The sequence below is a fragment of the Mesoplodon densirostris genome, chromosome 16 (assembly GCF_025265405.1).
Source record: "Mesoplodon densirostris isolate mMesDen1 chromosome 16, mMesDen1 primary haplotype, whole genome shotgun sequence".
Classification (NCBI taxonomy): domain Eukaryota; kingdom Metazoa; phylum Chordata; class Mammalia; order Artiodactyla; family Ziphiidae; genus Mesoplodon; species Mesoplodon densirostris.
The window spans coordinates 48,443,574-48,463,499 of NC_082676.1; the positions used below are offsets into that span (position 1 = coordinate 48,443,574).

Here is a 19,926-nt window from a genome sequence, read left to right on the forward strand (position 1 = left end):
AACACAAAAGACCCCGAAGAGCCAAAGCAATCTTGAGAAAGAAAAATGGAGCTGGAGGAATCAGGATCCCTGACTTCAGATGATACTACAGAGCTACAGTCATCAAGACAGTATGGTACTCACACAAAAGCGGAAATATAGATCGATGGAACAGGATAGAAAGCCCAAAGGTAAACCCACGCACATATGGTCACCTTATCTGTGATAAAGGAGGCAAGAATATACAGTGGAGAAAAAACAGCCTTTTCAATAAGTGGTGCTGGGAAAACTGGACAGCTACATGTAAAAGAATGAAATTAGAACCCCCCTAACACCATACACAAAAATAAACTCAAAGTGGATTAAAGACCTAAAGGAAGGCCAGATACTATAAAACTCTTCGAGGAAAACATAGGCAGAACACTCTATGACATAAATCACAGCAAGATCCTTTTTGACCCACCTCCTAGAGTAATGGAAATAAAAACAAAAATAAACAAATGGGACCTAATGAAACTTAAAATCTTTTGCACAGCAAAGAAAACCATAATCAAGACGAAAAGACAACCCTCAGGATGGGAGAAAATATTTGCAAACGAAGCAACTGACAAAGGATTAATTTCCAAAATATACAAGCAGCTCATGCAGCTCAATATCAAAAAAACCAAACAACCCAATCCAAAAATGGGCAGAAGACCTAAAAGACATTTCTCCAAAGAAGACATACAGATGGCCAAGAAGCACATGAAAAGCTGCTCAATACCACTAATCATTAGAGAAATGCAAATCAAAACCACAATGATGTATCACCTCACATTGGTCAGAATGGCCATCATCAAAAAATCTAGAAATGTGGGGGCTTCCCTTGTGGTGCAGTGGTTGAGAGTCTGCCTGCCAATGCAGGGGACACGGGTTCGTGCCCCAGTCTGTGAAGATCCCACATGCCGTGGAGCAGCTGGGCCTGTGAGCCATGGCCATTGAGCCTGTGCGTCTGGAGCCTATGCTCAGCAATGGGAGAGGCCACAACAGTGAGAGGCCTGCGTACTGCAAAAAAAAAAAAAAAATCTAGAAACAATAAATGCTGGCTGGGCTTCCCTGGTGGCGCAGTGGTTAAGAATCCACCTGCCAATGCAGGGGACACGGGTGCGATCCCTGGTCTGCGAAGATCCCACATGCCGCGGAGCAACTAAGCCCATGAGCCACAACTAGTGAGTCTGCACTCTAGAGAGCTTACAAGCCACAACTACTGAGCCTGCATGCCACAGCTACTGAAGCCCGCACACCTAGAGCCCATGCTCAGCAACAAGGGAAGCCACTGCAATGAGAAGCCAGCACACCGCAACGAAAAGTAGCCCCCACTCACCGCACCTGAAAAAGCCTGCGCACAGCAATGAAGACCCAATGCAACCAAAAATAAATAAATTAATTAATTAAATAAATTTAATTTTAAAAAATGCTGGAGAAGGTGTGGAGAAAAGGGAACCCTCCTGCATTGTTGGTGGGAATATAAATTGGTACAGCCACTATGGAGAACAGTATGGAGGGTCCTTAAAAAACTAAAATAGAATTACCATATGACCCAGAAATCCCACTACTGAGCATATACTCTGAGAAAACCATAATTCAAAAAGATACATGCACCACAATATTCATTGCAGCATTATTTACAATAGCCAGGACATAGAAGCAACAAAATGTCCATCAACAGATGAATGGATAAAGAAGATGTGGCACACATATACAATGGAATATTACTCAGCCATAAAAATGAATGAAATTGAGTTATTTGTAATGAGGTGGATGAACCTAGAGTCTGTCATACAGAGTGAAGTAAGTCAGAAAGAGAAAAACAAATACCGTATGCTAACGCATATATATGGAATCTAAAAAAGTGGTACAGATGAACCTAGTGGCAGGGCAGGAATAAAGATACAGACATAAAGAATGGACTTGAGGTCACAGTCGGGGAAGGGGAAGCTGGGATGAAGTGAGAGAGTAGCATTGACATATATACACTACCAACTGTAAAATGGATGGCTAGTGGGAAGCTGCTGCATAGCACAAGGTGATCAACTCGATGCTTTGTGATGACTTAGAGGGATGGGATAAGGAGTGTGGAGGGAGGCTCAAGAGGGAGGGGATATGGGGATATATGTATGCATATAGCTGATTCAATTTGTTGTACAGCAGAAACAAACACAACATTGTAAAGCAATTATACTCCAATAAAGATGTGGAAAAAAATATTTAAAAACTCACTTCCAAATAACCCATGGGTGAAAGAAGAAATCAAAAAGGAGACTAGAAAGAATTTTGAACTGAATGAAAATGAAAACACAACATATAAAAATGTGTTGAATGCAACTAATGGAATATTTAAATGGAAACTTGTAATACTAAGTGAATATTTTAGAAAAGAAAGATCACAACTACATAACTTTAGCTATTACCTTAAGAAACTAGAGAAAAAGGAGCAAACGAAACACACAGTAAACAAAAGAAAGGAAATAATAAATATTAGAACAGAAATCAATGAAATAGAAAACTGAAAATATAGACAAATCAATGAAAAAAAACCTGGTATTTTCAAGATCAATAAAATTAATAAATTTCTAGCCATACTGATCAGGAAAAAAGAAAGAGAAGACACAAATGACCAATATCAGGAATGAGAGAGATAACACTCCAGATTTATGGATATTAAAAAGGATAATGGAGAATATTATGATAACTTTATGTTGATAAATTTTACAGCTTAGATAAATTAGACAAATTCCTGGAAAGACAAAAATGATCAAAGCTCACTCAAGAATACTGTACTATATGAGATCAATATATACAAATCTATTGTAGTTCTATATACTAATAATGAACAACCAAAAATCTAATTAAGAAAGCAATTCCATTTACAATTGCATGAAAAAACATACTTAGGAATACATTTAACCAAGGATGCACAAAACTTGTACACTGAAAACCACAAAACATTGCTGAAAGAAATTAAAGAAGATATAAATAAATGGAAAGATATCCACTGTTCATGGACTGGAAGACTTAATATTATCAAGATGGCAATATTATCAAGAGAGATCTACAGATTCAATGTAATCCCTATCAAAATTCCAACTCCTTTTTTGTGTGTGCAGAAATGGACAAACTAATCCTAAAATTCATATGGAAATGTCAGGGACTCAGAATAGCCAAAAAATTATATTTTAAAAGAACTAAGTGGGAGGGGTCACACTTCCCAATTTAAAAACTTACTATAATGTGGTACTGGCTTAAGGATAAGCATATATTATCAATAGTATAGAGTTAAGAATCCAGATATAAATCTTCACATTTATGGGCAATTGATTTTGGAGAATGTGTCAAGATTCAATGGGGAAAGAGTAGTCTTTCAACAAATGGTGCTAGGACAAGTGAACATCCAGATGCAAGAGAATGAATTTGGACCCCTACCTCCTTCCATAGGTCAAAATTAACTCAAAATGCATCATAGACCTCAGTGTAAGAGGTAAAATAATAAAATTCTTGGAAGAAAATGTAGGAGTAGATCTTCATGACCTTAGATTAAGCAAGTTTTCTTTGACGTGACACAAAAATTAACAAAAGAAAAAATAAGATAAATTGGACATCACCAAAATTAAAAACTTTTGTGCTTCAAAAGACACCATAGCAGAAATAAAAAGACAACCCAAAGACTGGGAGAAAACATTTGCAAACTGTATATCTGATAAGGGACTTGGATCCAGACTATACAAAGGACTCTTACAACTCAACACAGGAAAGACAAATAGCCCAAGAAAAAGTTGGGCAGGGAATCTGAATAGATATTTCTCCCAAAAAGATAAGCAAATTGCCAATAAGCCCATGAAAAGATGCTTAATATCATCAGGAATGAGGGAAATGCAAATCCAAACCACAATGAAATATTAGTTTACATCCACCAGGATGGCTATAAACAAGAAGATGGACAGTAACAAGTGCTGAGGAGAATGTAGAGAAATTGGAATTCTCACACACTTGGTGAGAACATAAAATGATACAGCTGTTTTGGAAAACAATTTGGCATGTAACCCAGCAAATACACAAGACTGAGAATTGAAAATATACATCCACCAAAAAACTTGCACATGAATGTTCAATAGCAGCATTATTCATACTAGCCAAAAAGGAGTGATAAGTCAAATGCCCATCAATTGATGGATCAACAAAAAGTGGTATAGCCAATGGGACCTAATCAAACTTAAAAGCTTTTGCACAGCACATAAGACCATTAGCAAAATGAAAAGACAGCTTACAGACTGGGAGAAAATATTTGCCAACAATGTGAACCAACAAAGGGCTAATGTCCAAAATGACAAACAGCTCATACAAATCAGTATTAAAAAAAAAAACCTGATAAAAAATGGACAAAGGACCTGAATAGACATTTTTCCAAAGAAGACATACAGATGGTCAAGAGGCAAATGAAAAGGTGCTCAGCATCGCTAATGATCAAGGAAATGTAAATCAAAACCACAATGAGACACTACCTCATATCTATCAGAATGGATATTATCAAAAAGACAAGAGTAACAAGTATTGGTGAGGATGCGGAGAAAACAGAACACTCATGCACTGTTGGTGGGAATGTAAATTGGTGCAGTCACTATAGAAAACAATATGGAAGTTCCTCAAAAAATTAAAAATAGAACTACCGTATGATCTGGCAATTCCACTTCTGGGTATTTATCCAAACAAGGCAAAAACACTAGTTCGAGAAGATATATATACCCCTACATGCACTGCAGCTTTATTTACAACAGCCAAGATATGGAAGCAACCTAAGTGCCCATCAATAGATGAATGGATAAAGAAGATGTGGTATATATATACAGTGGAATAGTACTCAGTCATAAAAAAGAATGAAATCTTGCCAGTTGTGACAATATGGATAGACACATGGAGGGTTATTATGCTAAGTGCAATAAGTCAGACAAAGAAAAATAAATGCCTTATGATTTCGCTTACATGTGGAATCTAAAAACCAAAACAGAAACAAACAAAAAAACCAAAAACAGACTCAGATACCAAGAAAAAAAATGATGGTTGCCAGGCAGGGGATGGGGGGAATGGACAAAATAGGTGAAGGGGATTAAGAGGAACAAATTTCCAGCTATAAGATAAATAAGTCATGGGGATGTAATGTACACATAGGCAATATAGTTAATAATATTGTAACAACTTTGCATGGTGACAGATGGTAACTGGTCTTACTGCAGTGATCATTTTATAATGTATCAAAATATTGAATCACTATGTCATACACCTGAAACTAACATATTTTATTTTATTATAACTCAATAAAAATTTTTAATTAAAAAACAAGCTCATGGAAAGGTATATGGAAGACAAATCCCTTAGCTATACCCTACAAAGAATCAGAGTTACCAAAAGAATAAAAGAGGTGGAGGAAGAGAAGAAGAAATAAGAAAACAGTGGAAGAAAAAGTTCCTGATCTAAAGGAAGAACTTAGGTTGATATAGTTGACCAAGGATTCTAGGCACAAATCTAGAACGGCCTTGAAAACATGAGCAGTCCAAAAATTTATAGAATCTTGGGGAAAAACTTTGACATTTTACAGGCCCACGTTTTGCTAATCTGGAGGACTTGGCAAGCTCCCAGCTGACATTGTTTAACAATATTATTGATGATAGAGAGTTGGATTGAGGGATTCCAGCTAAACATAGTGGACTGAATAAAATTCCTTCTGATTCTTCCTGAAAATTCACTATAATGATAATAAAGGGAGAAAAGGGGCACAAATGAACAAGAACAAGACAAGGAGAAGAAATAATAGCAACACATTTTTGGAAGGTGAAATTCATATGGACAAGTGACCAGAAAATCAGAGGTCTAAATCAGTAGCCCAAAGTGAGGCTATTCATAAGATAGAAGCCCAGGAAGAATCAGAATACATAGGTGACAGATACTACTGAAAGCAGGAATGCAGGTAGGGCCAGAAGGGTGAATACACAGCAGCTCATCCTGCAGAAGAATGGAGACTAGCTCAACTAGAGCAGTGGTTCCCAACCCTTGGCTGCACATTGGAATCCGCTGGGGAGATGTATTAAATCAGAAACTCTGGAGGGTAGCATCCACCCAGTTTTCAGTATTTTTAAAGCTCCCCAGGTAATTTCAATATGCAGCCCTGTGAGAACCACTGAACAGAAAGCCTCTGGATTTGAGGACCTCAGGGGTGCTGTCATGAGAATAGGAAGATTGACTCTAAGTCTATATACTGAATGAAGCCTACCTGGCTCCCCAAAAGTTCCTGGTAGCAAGCTTTGTAATTATACTGCACCTCCTCTATCCCATTCTGAAGAGTGGAAAATTCCTCTTTGGGGAAACTAGCCCAAGAAAAATGTCTGGGAGATACTAGCAGCTGAGGCTCCCCTAATGAAATGATCCAACAAGAACAATAGAACCCACTTGACAAACGTCACACACAGCTTCTAATGCAAGGGACAAGAACCAAAAGAAAAAAAAAAACTCAAAACCTATCATCTCTCCACAAGTTCTATTATATCCATGAAAAAAGAACAAAATGTTACAAAAAGGGAATAAAACAAGAAATAATTCTGAGAAATAAAAAATATGTTAGCAGAAATAAAAATTGGGAAATGTTGAGGAGTCTTCACCATAAAAAACATAGATAGAAAATAAGAGAAAAGGGGTAAGAAAATTAGACAATCAGTCCAGGAAATCTAACATCTAAATAATAAGTCCCAGGAGAAAAATGGAATGGGGGGATATTGTCCCACAAGTAATAAAAGAATGTTTTCTAGAACTGAAAGACATGAATTTCCAGATTTAAAGGGCTCATAGATCACTCAGCAAGATAAATTAAATATACATTGATGTACATCAATGTACATCACTGGGCTTTTTAATGCATCCAGGATAGGAGAAAGTTCTCAAAAGTTTCCTGGGAGAGAAAAAAAAAAACCAACATATATATATAAATGGATTAGAAGTCAGAATGGATTTGAACTCCTTATCAGCAATGCCAAGCTGTATCATGAGAAAGGCCTCCAAGTACAAGTGAAAATAATTTCCAACCTAGAATTCTATGCCTTGTCAAGCCATAAATCAAATGTGGGGTGGAGTAAAAACACTTTTAATATTATAGGAGCTCAAAAAATTTACCTCTCAGGAATTTACTAGAGCATGTGCCCTCTACCCCAAATGAGGAAACAAACCTAGAAAGAGGCACACAGGATGGAAAACACAAAGACAGAGTGCAGGTGAGAGGGTGAGGAAAACTTCCAGGATAGTAAAATAAGCTTGTGGGATCAGAGCTGTGCAGCAGGCCTAGAAGAGAACCCATTTAAAAAAAAAAAGGAATAGATATAAGGAAGGTTCTAGAATTGTCACAAGAAAAAAGATAAAACCGAAGGAACAGGATTTATTTGAATATGCCAAGAGGTTGTTTACATTTTTGGCAATCCATAGGAAACAAAACACATTTTAAAATGAGCCAGTTATTAATTCCAGGAAAAACAAAATTTCATAAGAAAGAAATCCTAATATACCAAATGACTTGATTCTGAATATATCATAATGTACACACCATTCGATTTAGCCCAAACAGTGAAACTTATTTGGAGGATGGGAGAGGATGTATATGTGTTGGGGAAGGGGCAGGTAGGGACAAGGAAGAGCTAAAGTAATAGTTTATACGTGAAACTGGAAAATCAAGAAATAAGAGGCGAATGCTCTATTTTTGGGTTTTGGGTTTTGCTTTTGTTGCTAAGGAAAGAACTAGAAGAATTGAAATTGCCTCTGAAGAATTGGAGTCAGGGTGCAATGGGTTAGGGCAGGAGACTGAATGTGAAGTCTTGAGGCAATTTGTGACTTTTAAAACTATGTACAACTTTGTTAAAAACAAAATTTAAAAGCCTTCCAATTGAGAATGTGTAAATCATGATCTGGGTGAACTTCATGAAAAAACTAACCATCATAGACAAATCCTGGTGGAAATGTCAACGTGCGGGGAGAATGGAGAATCAGGTTGGCTTTGGACTTGTAATTCTAAACACCTGAGGGTAATGGAACTTTGTTTTATTGGAATTTTATTATCAGTGACATCTTTTTCAGATGTTAATTGGCCATTTGTATTACTGAGTAATAGCTGAGTTTGTAATTTTTAAAAGTTGTAGAGGGAAAAAAGTTGCTATTTTAAAGAACAAACTGTAGCTTCTTCTGCCCCCTAATGGCATAATTCATCACAGGAGAATTGTTTCTTGGTTCAGAAAAATAACTTAATGATTAATCTCAGTTTAAAAGATGAAGAGCCTATGGTATAGGACTGAAAAGAAGGATGATGCTGTACATAGAAAAATGAGAGGAAAATTTGTTCTAGGAGAAATGTCATAAAACTTATGAAGACAGACCCTAGTGAGATTAGAAGAGAAAAGTCAGCACCAAGAATAGACATCAGGAAATCAAAAAGGGGTAAACCAAGATAAACCAGATCTCAACAAGTACCATCAGAAATAATGAGGAAGGGGCTTCCCTGGTGGCGCAGTGGTTGAGAGTGCACCTGCCGATGCAGGGGACACGGGTTCGTGCCCTGGTCCAGGAAGATCCCACATGCTACGGAGCGGCTGGGCCTCAGTCTGGAGCCTGTTGCTCCGCAACAGGAGAGGCCACAGCAGTGAGAGGCTCACGTACCGCAAAAAAAAAAAAAAAAAAAAAAAAGAGAAAGAAAGAATGAGGAAGGACCTGGGTTTCCAATTGACTGTCTGATTTGAAAAATAAAGACCTAAACTAGTAAAAAAAAAAAAAAAAAAGGTGATTCTACAAGGCTGGAGGAAAACTGATCAACATTTGAGTTATGCAATAAAACAAAATTTTGGATAAAAAGTATTTAATCTGTCTAAAATTTTAAGATGTGAAAAAAAGCTACTTTAAATGGCTATCTAGTTCTCTCAAACTACTTACTGAAAAATCTATCCTTCTCACATTTATTTATGCTGAAGCTGTTACTACTCTTATACTTGGATCAATTTCTGGAATTTTATTCAATTTCACTTAATTGTCTGCTCTTGCTAGTACCAATACCATAATGATTTGAAAATTATATATCTTTAAGTGTTCTTTTCCCTTACCTGTAACAACAAGGGGAATGAGGCCTGTGTGGCCTAGCCTTCTTCCTGGCAATGAGACCAGGTATAGCAGTCTATATTTGGATAAAATTGTCCCCTTTACCAATCAACACTGTAGCCTAAGATCCAGGTTAAGGAAACCTGGAGTGCAATTTCCATCATATCAAAAGTGGACTCAAAGGGAATATTCCACATGTGCTCCACAACCTACCCTGTCCCTCCAACTTATAAGGTGTCCATAATGCCTGTGATGATCTATTTGTACTTCTCAAGAGGCCATCTGCTTTCTCAAGGAAAAGAATTATAGGTGTTTTACTTTATTTTTTATAGCCAACAATACTGTATTATAAACTTCAAAGTTGCTAACAGACTACATCCTAATTTTTCTCACCACAAAAATAAATAATAATTACATGACGTGATAGAGATGTTGGCTAACACAACGCTGGCAATCATACTGCAATATATAAATCTATCAAATCGCCAGATTATACACCTTAAACTTAAATAGGTTATGTCAGTTATATATAATAAAATAAGAGTTGTGCTAATTAGGTTTTTTGATATTAGAAACATTTAAAATGACAAGATAGGGACTTCCCTGGTGGTGCAGTGGTTAAGCATCCGCCTGCCAATGCAGGGGACACGGGTTCGAGCCCTGGTCCAAGAAGATCCCACATGCCGTGAAGCAACTAAGCCCGTGCGCCATAACTACTAAGCCTGCGCTCTAGAGCCCGTGAGCCACAACTATGGAGCCTGCATGCCACAACTACTGAAGCCTGCACGCCTAGAGCCCGTGCTCTGCAACAAAGAGAAGCCACTGCAATGAGAAGCCCACGCACCGCAACTAAGAGTAGCCCCCACTCGCCACAACTAGAGAAAGCCCGTGCGCAGCAACAAAGACCCAAAGCAGCCAAAAAATATATATATAAATAAATAAAATTAATCATCAATGTGATTTTGTAAATTGATATTTATTAAATTTATATTTCCAAAGCCAATTAATATAATTGTTATTTAAATATATATTAAGAAATACACACTAGATATAGAAAAATAACATTTCCCAGAGTAATTACAAGAGGTAATGATTGATTGCATGACGGGAAGTCTGTTCTTTAGCCTGAGATTCTGACTCCAGTAAAGCCAAGATTCTTTGGATTCTTGAATTGGATTTTTTTGAATCTGAATTAATTTGATGAAGTCAAATTGAAATCCTTCCAAAATATCAATTCAATTCAGAGGGTTCAAAATTTCATGAATTGTCAGTTTCAACCTTTTCTTAATAGAAAAATTGCTACTAACTGATGAACTGTTATTTTTATTCTTAGCATATTTCCAACAGTAATAATCACCAGATGGCCACCCACCACTGAGTGACCAAAAAAACCCAAAAAACAAAACCAAAAAACCTTAAAAATGTGGTACTGTGGCAGAAATTACACACTTCTATGTCTGCCCCTCCTATGCTTTACCTGGTATCTAGCACTGATATAGTTTGCCTCATGTTCATTTTTTTTTTTTGTGGTATGTGGGCCTCTCACTGTTGTGGCCTCTCCCGTTGCAGAGCACAGGCTCCGGATGCGCAGGCTCAGAGGCCATGTCTCACGGGCCCAGCCGCTCTGCGGCATGTGGGATCTTCCCAGACCGGGGCACGAACCCGCATCCCCTGCATCTGCAGGCAGACTCTCAACCACTGCGCCACCAGGGAAACCCCCCTCATGTTCATTTTTCATTAAATTTGTTATTAATTTTTAGGACATGAAAAAGAATCAGTCTACCAGCTTTATTCATATATCATTAAGCCTAGGTAAAAACATTTATAAGCAATTGTTATAATTTTAAGGGGCTAACGTCTCTACAAAAGAATATTTTCTTTTAAATCCTAAATGTATGTCCACTCTTGTATTAGTATCTTTTACTACTAAAGACTTTAACAATTAAATTGAGAAAGATTCATACTGGCCAAGCCAACTTCATAGCAAATTACTAAACAGCCACATTGCAAAGTGGAAAAGATTCATGTTGGTGTTGGCTTTAATAAAAGATCACTGTTCACCCTCCAGCTTTAAGTGCATAATGAAATTATCAATAGCTATTTTTAAAAAGTCTTTTTAAAAATTAAAAATATAATAAATTTATTTTTGGCTGCATTGGGTCTTTGTTGCTGCACGCGGGCTTTCCCTAGTTGAGGTGAGCGGGGGCTACTCTTCCTTGCGGTGCACAGGCTTCTCATTGTGGTGGCTTCTCTTGTTGTGGAGCATGGGCTCTAGGCACACGGGCTCAGTAGTTGTGGCGCACGGGCTTAGTTGCTCCGCAGCACGTGGGATCTTCCCGGACCAGGGCTCGAACCCTTGTCCCCTGCACTGGGGATTCTTAACCACTATACCACCAGGGAAGCCCTAAAAAAGTCCTTTTAACATGATCTTAAAAATAATCTCAAAGGCGGGCTTTTGTACAATAAGAACAGTGCTCATTAAAGGAATTAAAGGCAGGAAAAAGTGGACAAGACATAGATGAGGACACTTGCACAAATCAGGATGCATAAACCATTAACTAGCTTTCTACCTCTCTGAATCCCTGTCCTAAACATTTTGGAGGGGATCTGCTTTCTTCATTTGGCATGCTGAGACTAGCAAAGGAGTTATTTTTAGATTCCTAATTGTAAGGCTTTGGAGTTTCCCTGGCACATTGAAGCAGCTAGTCGTTGGAAGCATATTATCACCCAAATCTATAGTAGGTCAAAAATTTTTTCCTGTCTTTAAAAAGTTGACATATTCCTGGTTTCCATGATCCAGTGAGGGAGACAACCAAACAGAGCCTGTTAGTAAGCACCTTGGTGTTACTATAGCATATTCAGTGATGCTACTGCATCTTGAGTATGTACATTGAGGAAGGCAGACAGCACTGAGAGAACTCAAAACAATCAAGCTAACTCTCAAACAATGGGTAGGAACTTGTGAAGACAGGCAGAGGAGGAAGGAAATTCCAGCCAGGTGAAACAGCCAACTGAGTTCAGATATAACGTTGCCTTTCTGGAGAGGTTTCACATGTCCAACTCCAAATGGCAGGGGTGAGGCGGACAAGTTAGGCACTAGTTGGAGTACCCAAGGCTGGACTGAACCTTCAGAGGCAGTGGAGTTGCCTGCTCAAACCAGCATTAGACAACATGAGCCATCAGAATTTTTAAGGATCAAGTACTGCACCTAGTACAGTACCTGGCAGTTATTTCTTAAATTTTCTTTCAAGCCTTTTAATTTTGTTAAGCAGCATGCAGCACCTGTAACTAGATTTGGGGTTTAACCTGTTCAGATACAGCAAGATGGACAAGGGGGAGCAGGTTTTGGGAGTGTTAGCATGTGGCTGAAATAATGGGATATAGGCAACTATAGAAGGAAGGACAATAAAAGAATGACTACGGGATGAGTTGAAACCTCAGGCCAATAGAGAATGGAGCTGAAAAACCAGGTTGCAGATGACATAATGGAGTTTAAATTTAAGATGGGAATGGTGACAGGTGATTAACTCTGGAAAATTGTCATAGGAGTGGACTGCAATTAAAGTGAAGGTGAGTTGAGCTTGAAATAACAATGCCCCTAGGTAATGAAACTGACCTCACATGACAGAATTTATAAAAAGTGAGTTCTGGATGCCAAAATCCTCGGTGAATGTGGGAGATACAGTTTAGATTTTGGGTCGAGATTACTTAAGTATTAAGAGTGTAGTCTTGGGCTTCCCTGGTGGCGCAGTGGTTAAGAATCCGCCTGCCAAGGCAGGGGACATGGGTTTGAGCCCTGGTCCAGGAAGATCCCACATGCCGCTGAGCAACTAAGCCCACATGCCTAGAGCCTGTGCTCAAGAGAAGCCACTGCAATGAAAAGCCTGCGCACAACAGAGTGGCCCCCACTTCCTGTAACTAGAGAAAGCCTGCGTGCAGCAACGAAGACCCATGTCACCCAAAAAATAAACAAATAATTAAAAAAAAAAAGAGTGTAGTCTTGTTGGGAGTATCTGAAAATACAAGTGGTATGTGTTGTGGGTAGGGTGGGGTGAGGTTGGCAGTGGGTACAACAGGCATCCCATCCCCAGTGATGGAGATGTCTAGGAATAAAAGTGACTTCAGAATCACAACAAAAGCAGAGCCCTTTAAAGCCAAGTCGGTTTCATTTAAACGCAGCATTTCCCAAACTTAACTCGGTCCTGAACGGCTTTCATAAGGTTAATAGCACTCTATCACCCTTACAATTTTTCTTTAAATCACTGTTTTTCCTTAAATATTAAATGCTGCATTACACACATTTAAGTATGTCTGTATACCATCTAAAATCGAGTACCAACAATGGTATACAATACTGTAATATGGTACACTCTGGAAATAATGAATCAAGGCAAGAAGACAGGAAGTTAATAAAAGCTGCTGCTCATGTAAACCCTTTCCTCTTCTACTACCACAGTCCAATGCCCCCTGCCAAAGTACTTTAGGACCACTACCTCACACTAGAACTGGTCTTTTCCTGTTTTTAGCCACTGTCTTCTTAATCTTCATTTATACAGCTATGTTTCTAAAGTACCATTCTTATCCTAGTTCCCGACATCCTTTCAATAGCTTTTTATTGCTTACAATAAACTTCCTAAGCCAGAGCCATTAAGGAAATCCACTGTAGCCTTACCTACTGCTTCTGGACCTATTGCTGCTTGCTTCTGTTAACTGGACAGATTGGGTAGGCCACAGACTGTTGTGTTATTTAGTACTTTATCAAGGAATTTAATACTCATTTATCAGGGTTTCAAAAAAAATACATAACCATAAACAAATCAAAATTCCTCATCTCTAAAATTCATGTCCAAACTTCTAATTACTATATTTAAGACCCTTCCAGATTTATTCAACCAGATCTCCAATTAACCATGATTTCTTATTTCTGGCCACCTATTACCAGCTCACTAATGAAGTACATTTTCCATGTTTACTTCAGAATTTTATATATACAGTTCAGCTTATACTAAAGTCTCAAAGGATATTTTAAATATGGAAATGGAAGGGGGAAGAGACATGACACACTTTCCTTCAAATAACGCAAGTATTCAACATTTGAAAAGTTTACTGAAAACTTTTATTGTAATCAAAAGGTGACATAACGGAGTTGTAATGAATTCAGCAAATCATTCTGCTGATATTTTAGAACTGATATCAGATTTTGCCAGGCAATTAAAAAAATTCAAATGTGAAAATTTCACAGTACAGTAAACTCCACCCCAACTAATTCATGGTGGTTAAAAATAATAGGCCCTAGCAAAACCTCTCATGTTACATGGTCACAACTCACAATTCTGTACAAAAGTTCGTGTTATAAAGCTCTGATGTAAAAATCAAATAATCAAGCAGCAATATTTTAAGTGCAGCACAGGGTCTTCCATATTATTTACAAGGCTTGGATCTCTTTACATTGTAACAAAATTTAATACAGATGACTTAGTAATTAAGTCAATTTTTAAAATCTGCCCTTTTACACGGTGACAGATTTCACTTTTTGGTCATCCTTCTCCTTCTCCTTTTCTTTATCTTTGCTCTTCTTTGACTTCTTTTTCTTATGTTTGTGTTTTTGGCTTTTTTCCAATTCTACTTCAGTGCCTGCATGTTTCTTATGCTTCTTATGCTTCTTATGTTTCTTGTGCTTTTTCTTTTCCTTCTTCTTCTTCTTCTTCTTGCTGTCCTGACTTTCTGCAGAGCTAGCACTGCTACTGTGGCTTCGGGTTTGGCTTCCAGAAGGGCTATGACTTCTACTTGGACTGACACTAGGGCTGCTTTGACTCTGGCTCCTGGTTACACCTACCTGGCTGACTGCTGCTATGTCCAGGCTCTCCTTTGCTTTCTCCATTACTTTATCTTTCAGTTCCTTAGAAATTTTCCCTGAAATTTCTTCCTCTTTTACAGATACATTGCTTTCACTGTCACTTTCATTATAATCTGGTTCAAAAGCAGCTTCATCAGTTTCTCTAGTTAAATCAGAGGACAGTCGAGAGGAATGACTTAACTGGGGTTTAGGCTTGATGGTGTTCTTATCAATTTGCCCAGTAACTTGCTCTTTCTCAATCTGTGGGTCTGGTGGGTTAAGTATATAAAGTGACTTATTGCCACTTGACTCTTTATTGTTCTTTGCCTCTAACACATGTTTCTCACGATCTTTACAGGGATTTTTATCTCCAGATTTCGTCTCTTCACTTGAACGTTTAGTATCATAAGTGGCTTTATGATCATGAGGTTTTTTGTCTCTTGAGGGACTAGAGTTACTTTTTTTGGAATCTCCTGTTCCTTTTTTAGGCAAATCTCTCTCTTCCCTTGGCTTAGTTTTTTGTCCAGCTGCAGAGTCTTTACTGCGAGAAGGAGAGTCTTTTCTTCTTGTTAATTCATTCCTTTCATCTCTACGTTTGGAACTTGAATACTCTCTGTTGTCATAATCAGTTTTTTTGTCTCTGTTGGGAGTGAAGTCTTTATTTGAGGAACCTCGAATGGAATCATGCTTATCTTCTTTGCCAGAAGTTCTAGTCTCTTTGGAAGATTGAGACAGACTTTTAAAATTTCCTTGCTCATTCAGACGGTCCAGATTACTATCTTTCTCTGGCTGAGTGCTGTTCTTCCTCTTTTCTGGGTTTTCCTTTTCCAACACTGAATGATCTCTATCTTTGGTTTTCCCTTTTTCACTAGATGCAGAGTTTTTTGAACTTTTGACCTCATGCTGTGTAATTTCATGGCTCACTTCCTTGGTGAGTTTCTGAATTTTCTCTGATGACTCACTTTCTTTTTCAGTATATTTGACTGCATTTGATGGTTTAGTGCTAACATTTTTTATAACACTGGCAGGTTTTCCTACACTTGATATAGGCTGTGTGGTGGATTTAACATCTTCTTCTTCAGATTCAAAGTCATCTTTATCCCATTTGGATTGAGGAACCTGAATCATAATAATAACATCTTCAGCAGGAGCTGTGTTATCATTATTATACTCTTCCATTGTTTTAATGACAGTTCGCTTTGTATCTGTTTTTTCTTCAGATTTCCGCACAGGACTGCCTCCAGTCGAACTGGTACTAAAAAGAAATAAAATATTTTTTAATTAATGAAGAACTTACAGTTATTAAACACTGTTAAGTATAAAAAGACCAAGTTAAACATGATAAATGTCCTTTTAACTTTCAAAAGCCACTTATTTTGCTCTGAGATATAAAGATTTAAGTGTATGATTGTATAAAAACAAATGTGGCTCACCCCCAAAATCTACTTATCTTTTAGCAATTCCTTTCTTCAAAGACAAGAGTAACCAGCTAACCCCCAACAACAATACATTCTTAATTAACATATTCCACTTTTTCCACCCGCCCATTATCAGATACCTGGTATAATCCACAAGTGTTGAGCTGGATCCTTCAGTTCCAGTCACTTTTCGCCTGACCTTTCCTTTGATTTTTTCTTGTTTAACTTTGCCAGACGTTGACTCCAATTTTTCAGAGGGTTCTTTTGTATTAGATATATTTTCTGTACTTCCAATTTTTTTACCAGTTTCTCTGTTAAGCTTGATTTTTTTGGCTGGAGCAGTTGATGATGAAATTTTGTCTTTTTCAGGCGTCCTATCCAGCTTTTCAATATCAAGTTCCGTTTTGCGCTTTGGTGATGGTTTCACTATTTCAGTTACTTCTAATTTAGAGATTTTCATTGAAGATGACTCAAAATCTTTATCTCCACCTTTCTCTTCAGTTTTTCTTTTCCTTTTTTCTCCTTTGCTATCAAGTGGTTTACTTTTCTCATTAGGCTTCTTGGCCTTTTCTTCCTTACTAGTTAGCTTCTCTGACTTGATGTCTTTGGAGTAGTCCTTCTTCACTTTCTCCTCTTTGACTGGTTTTGTCTCCTGGTGTTCCTTTACTGACTTAGAGTGAGCTTTTCTGGGGGTACCAATGATCTTTTCATCTTTTTGAGAGGAAGATGATGATTTCACATTGTCAGTCTTTGGAGTCTCCTCTTTGGCTTTTTTAAGTGGAGGTTCAGATCGAGGAGATTTTTCACGCTCTCCATCTAGTTTTTCTTGAGGTCCTTTAGCAGGTTTTGCAACAGTTTCTTTTTTGGACACAGTAGATCCATCATTTTTCCGTTTGGTCTTGTCACCTTTTGCTTTAGGTTTGTCTTTTTCTCTCTTGTCTTTTTCAGACACTGATTTAAAAGTAATGGATTCAGCATCCATTGGTTCATCTCTAACAGGTGTAGCATCATCTCTACTTGGGAGAACAAACAATGAGTCTGTTTTATTTTCTTCATTACTTGTTGGCTCTCTTGATTTCCTAGAAGTTTCTAATAACTCTGGGTTTAGAAAGCCTTCACTTTCTTCCCCCTTTCTTCTTTTTCTGTGTTTCTTATGTTTATTTCCTTTACCATCTCCTGGAGCATTTTCACTCTCCTTCTCTTTTGACTTTGTATTATCCTTCTGATTGTGACTGTCTCTTGATGAAAGCTTTTCTGGATAGTTGCCACCTATGTTTCGACTTCTATGACTCTGTCCACCAGAGTACTCCTCTCTGCGGCCTCTTGTGAAGGGAGAATTCCTGATGTTAAGTGGTAAAAATCTCTCTGGAGAAAAGTTCTCTCTATTTGCTGATGGTCTAGGCTGTGCTCCAGCAGCATAGCCTTTATAATATTTTTCATACCACTCTCTATATTTTCTCTCCCATTCTCGATAACGTTCTTTTTCAAATGGGTCTCTGAAGTCAACACTCCTCCCGTAATAAGCTTTCATGTCATAAGGTGGTGGAACTTCTCTGTACCTGTTAAAATATTCACGTTCTGTTTCTCCTTGAGGTACATTACGTTTATTAGGAGATTGTCCCCTAAATGCTTGAGGAGATCTTGATCGTGAATGATACCGTCTATATGGGGGTGACCTTGACCTAGATCGATGATACCCGTGCGATCTAGACCGTGAACGGTAATTTCGACTCTTTCCTCTGCCTCTTCTGGGGTATGGAGGTGATCGTGAATAGGAACGAGAATGTGAGCGGCTAAACGATCGAGAATAAGAACGTGATCGTGTTGAACCAGATCTTGATTTAGAATAAGTATATGAACTTCTTGAATAGGATGAACCACTATAGGGAGATTTGGACCTAAAAGCAAAAATAAAACAATAGTTGATAGTTGAGAAATATATACAAAATTAAATACAGACTCTCAGATTTCAGTATGTTCTCCTCATGGTTCATTATTTCTTTATATCGTTTCATCTTAGATGATTAAAGAGGCACAGTGACCTCTATTGGAATGGAATAAAGTACACAAAGATCAGAGCAATCACTTGTTATAAAACAAGAGTGAAATCTTAATAATTAGAGTGAAGTGCATTAATGTACTGTGAGTTATATGACCTAACATTAAATAAAATGCCAATTAAATTTAAACATTAGTTCCTATCTGATTATTAAGTAGGAGTAACTTTTTTTGTCCTACGTTGGCCAATAGTCTAGCTTTAAAAGGAACATCTCAAGCATAAAAAATAAGTCTTTTAAACAAACTTCCTGGGAATATTTATAATTCAGTTTTTCTATCAATAAAGCAACTTGTATTCTACTGTTAGTTCATAATCACACAGGTTAATGTTCCAGCAGAAAGCTGTAGCCTTAGGTAAAAGGGTCCTCAGAAATGTAATCTTTGGCTAGTCCACTATTTCTTTCCTTCCACAAACATTTTCCCAATTATTTCACACTATAAGTAACTTCAAGGGACAAGGGTAATTTAATCCCCATAACTGCTAGTTCTACACAATAGAATTTACAGTGAGATATTTCAATAAACAGGTATTGGGAAATAAGCTACATTTCCATTTTTATAAACCTAGACCGAATCAGAAAAATTCCATCACTGCAATGTTATTTATATCCATAGCTAATCCCTGGATATTCAAAGTCCCATTTGTAATTCTGTTGTGAAGGCTTGCAAAACACTAACCTGGAAAATGAGCGCCTACGCTCCTTTTGAATCTTTTTGTATTCCATCAATTCCTTAGCAAAATCATTTGTAAACTCATCTAGCTTGGACTTTTTCTTTTCCCTAGTAAAATAAAGTTAAAGAGCGAAAGTTAACAAAAACCATTTAAGAAAACTAACAAGACAAATGTAATTAGATCATGAATGACATGAATGAAATTGCCATTAGTTTTCCACTTTAAAACTATAAATAACTAGGAATCCCTGAGGAAGTTGCTTGTATGGCTTGGTTTAATTTTTAGGTGATTTTTCTTATACTAACTGGAAACACTGGAAAATGCTTCCAAAGATACCTATTTAACGTTACATCAGAAAATGAAAGTGTAGAGTAATTTCAAATTCAAACACTTACTCTTCTTTTAGTCGTCGTTGCTCTCTATAGAATTCTTCCCTGGACAAAGGTGGTGCTTGTGTTGTTGGGATGGTATTTGAATGAGCTGTCTGTACTCCTGATGATACCCAAGGTGTTGATAAATTGGCCGGAGCTGGAGGAAACCCTGGAGGGGGAACACTATACCCAGCAGGTGGTGGCTGGCCAGGAGGAAACTGAGGAGAAAACTGTGGAGGAGGAACACCTGGAGGGAGAGGAAGTGTGTGGGGAGGAGGAGGATACAAGGGAGGGGGTGGGACAGGTACAAAAACTGGAGTTGCTGGTAGTGATGGGCCTTGAGTTCTCTGTGATCTTTCGCTGTGGTGTCGTCCACGGTTTATACTTCTGGAAAAATAAATTCCAAGATATTAAAGCATCTGAGACAAGTAATCTTAT

General features: G+C 37.7%; 1 protein-coding gene across 2 annotated transcripts in view; it reads right to left on the minus strand.

The window, feature by feature from the left end:
* Positions 1-14,259: 14,259 nt before the first annotated feature.
* RBBP6 (RB binding protein 6, ubiquitin ligase) overlaps positions 14,260-19,926 on the minus strand; it is a 33,112-nt gene continuing 27,445 nt past the window's right edge. Inside the window, exons 15-18 of one of the 2 annotated variants that reach the window (XM_060120143.1) lie at positions 19,513-19,875; positions 19,123-19,224; positions 16,527-18,284; positions 14,260-16,223 (exon numbers count right to left, since the gene is read on the minus strand). In XM_060120143.1, coding sequence (XP_059976126.1) covers positions 14,642-16,223; positions 16,527-18,284; positions 19,123-19,224; positions 19,513-19,875 — 3,805 coding nt within the window. In that variant the 3' untranslated portion in view covers positions 14,260-14,641. The remainder of the gene's footprint in view (positions 16,224-16,526; positions 18,285-19,122; positions 19,225-19,512; positions 19,876-19,926) is intronic. The other variant, XM_060120144.1, reaches the window with a different exon arrangement.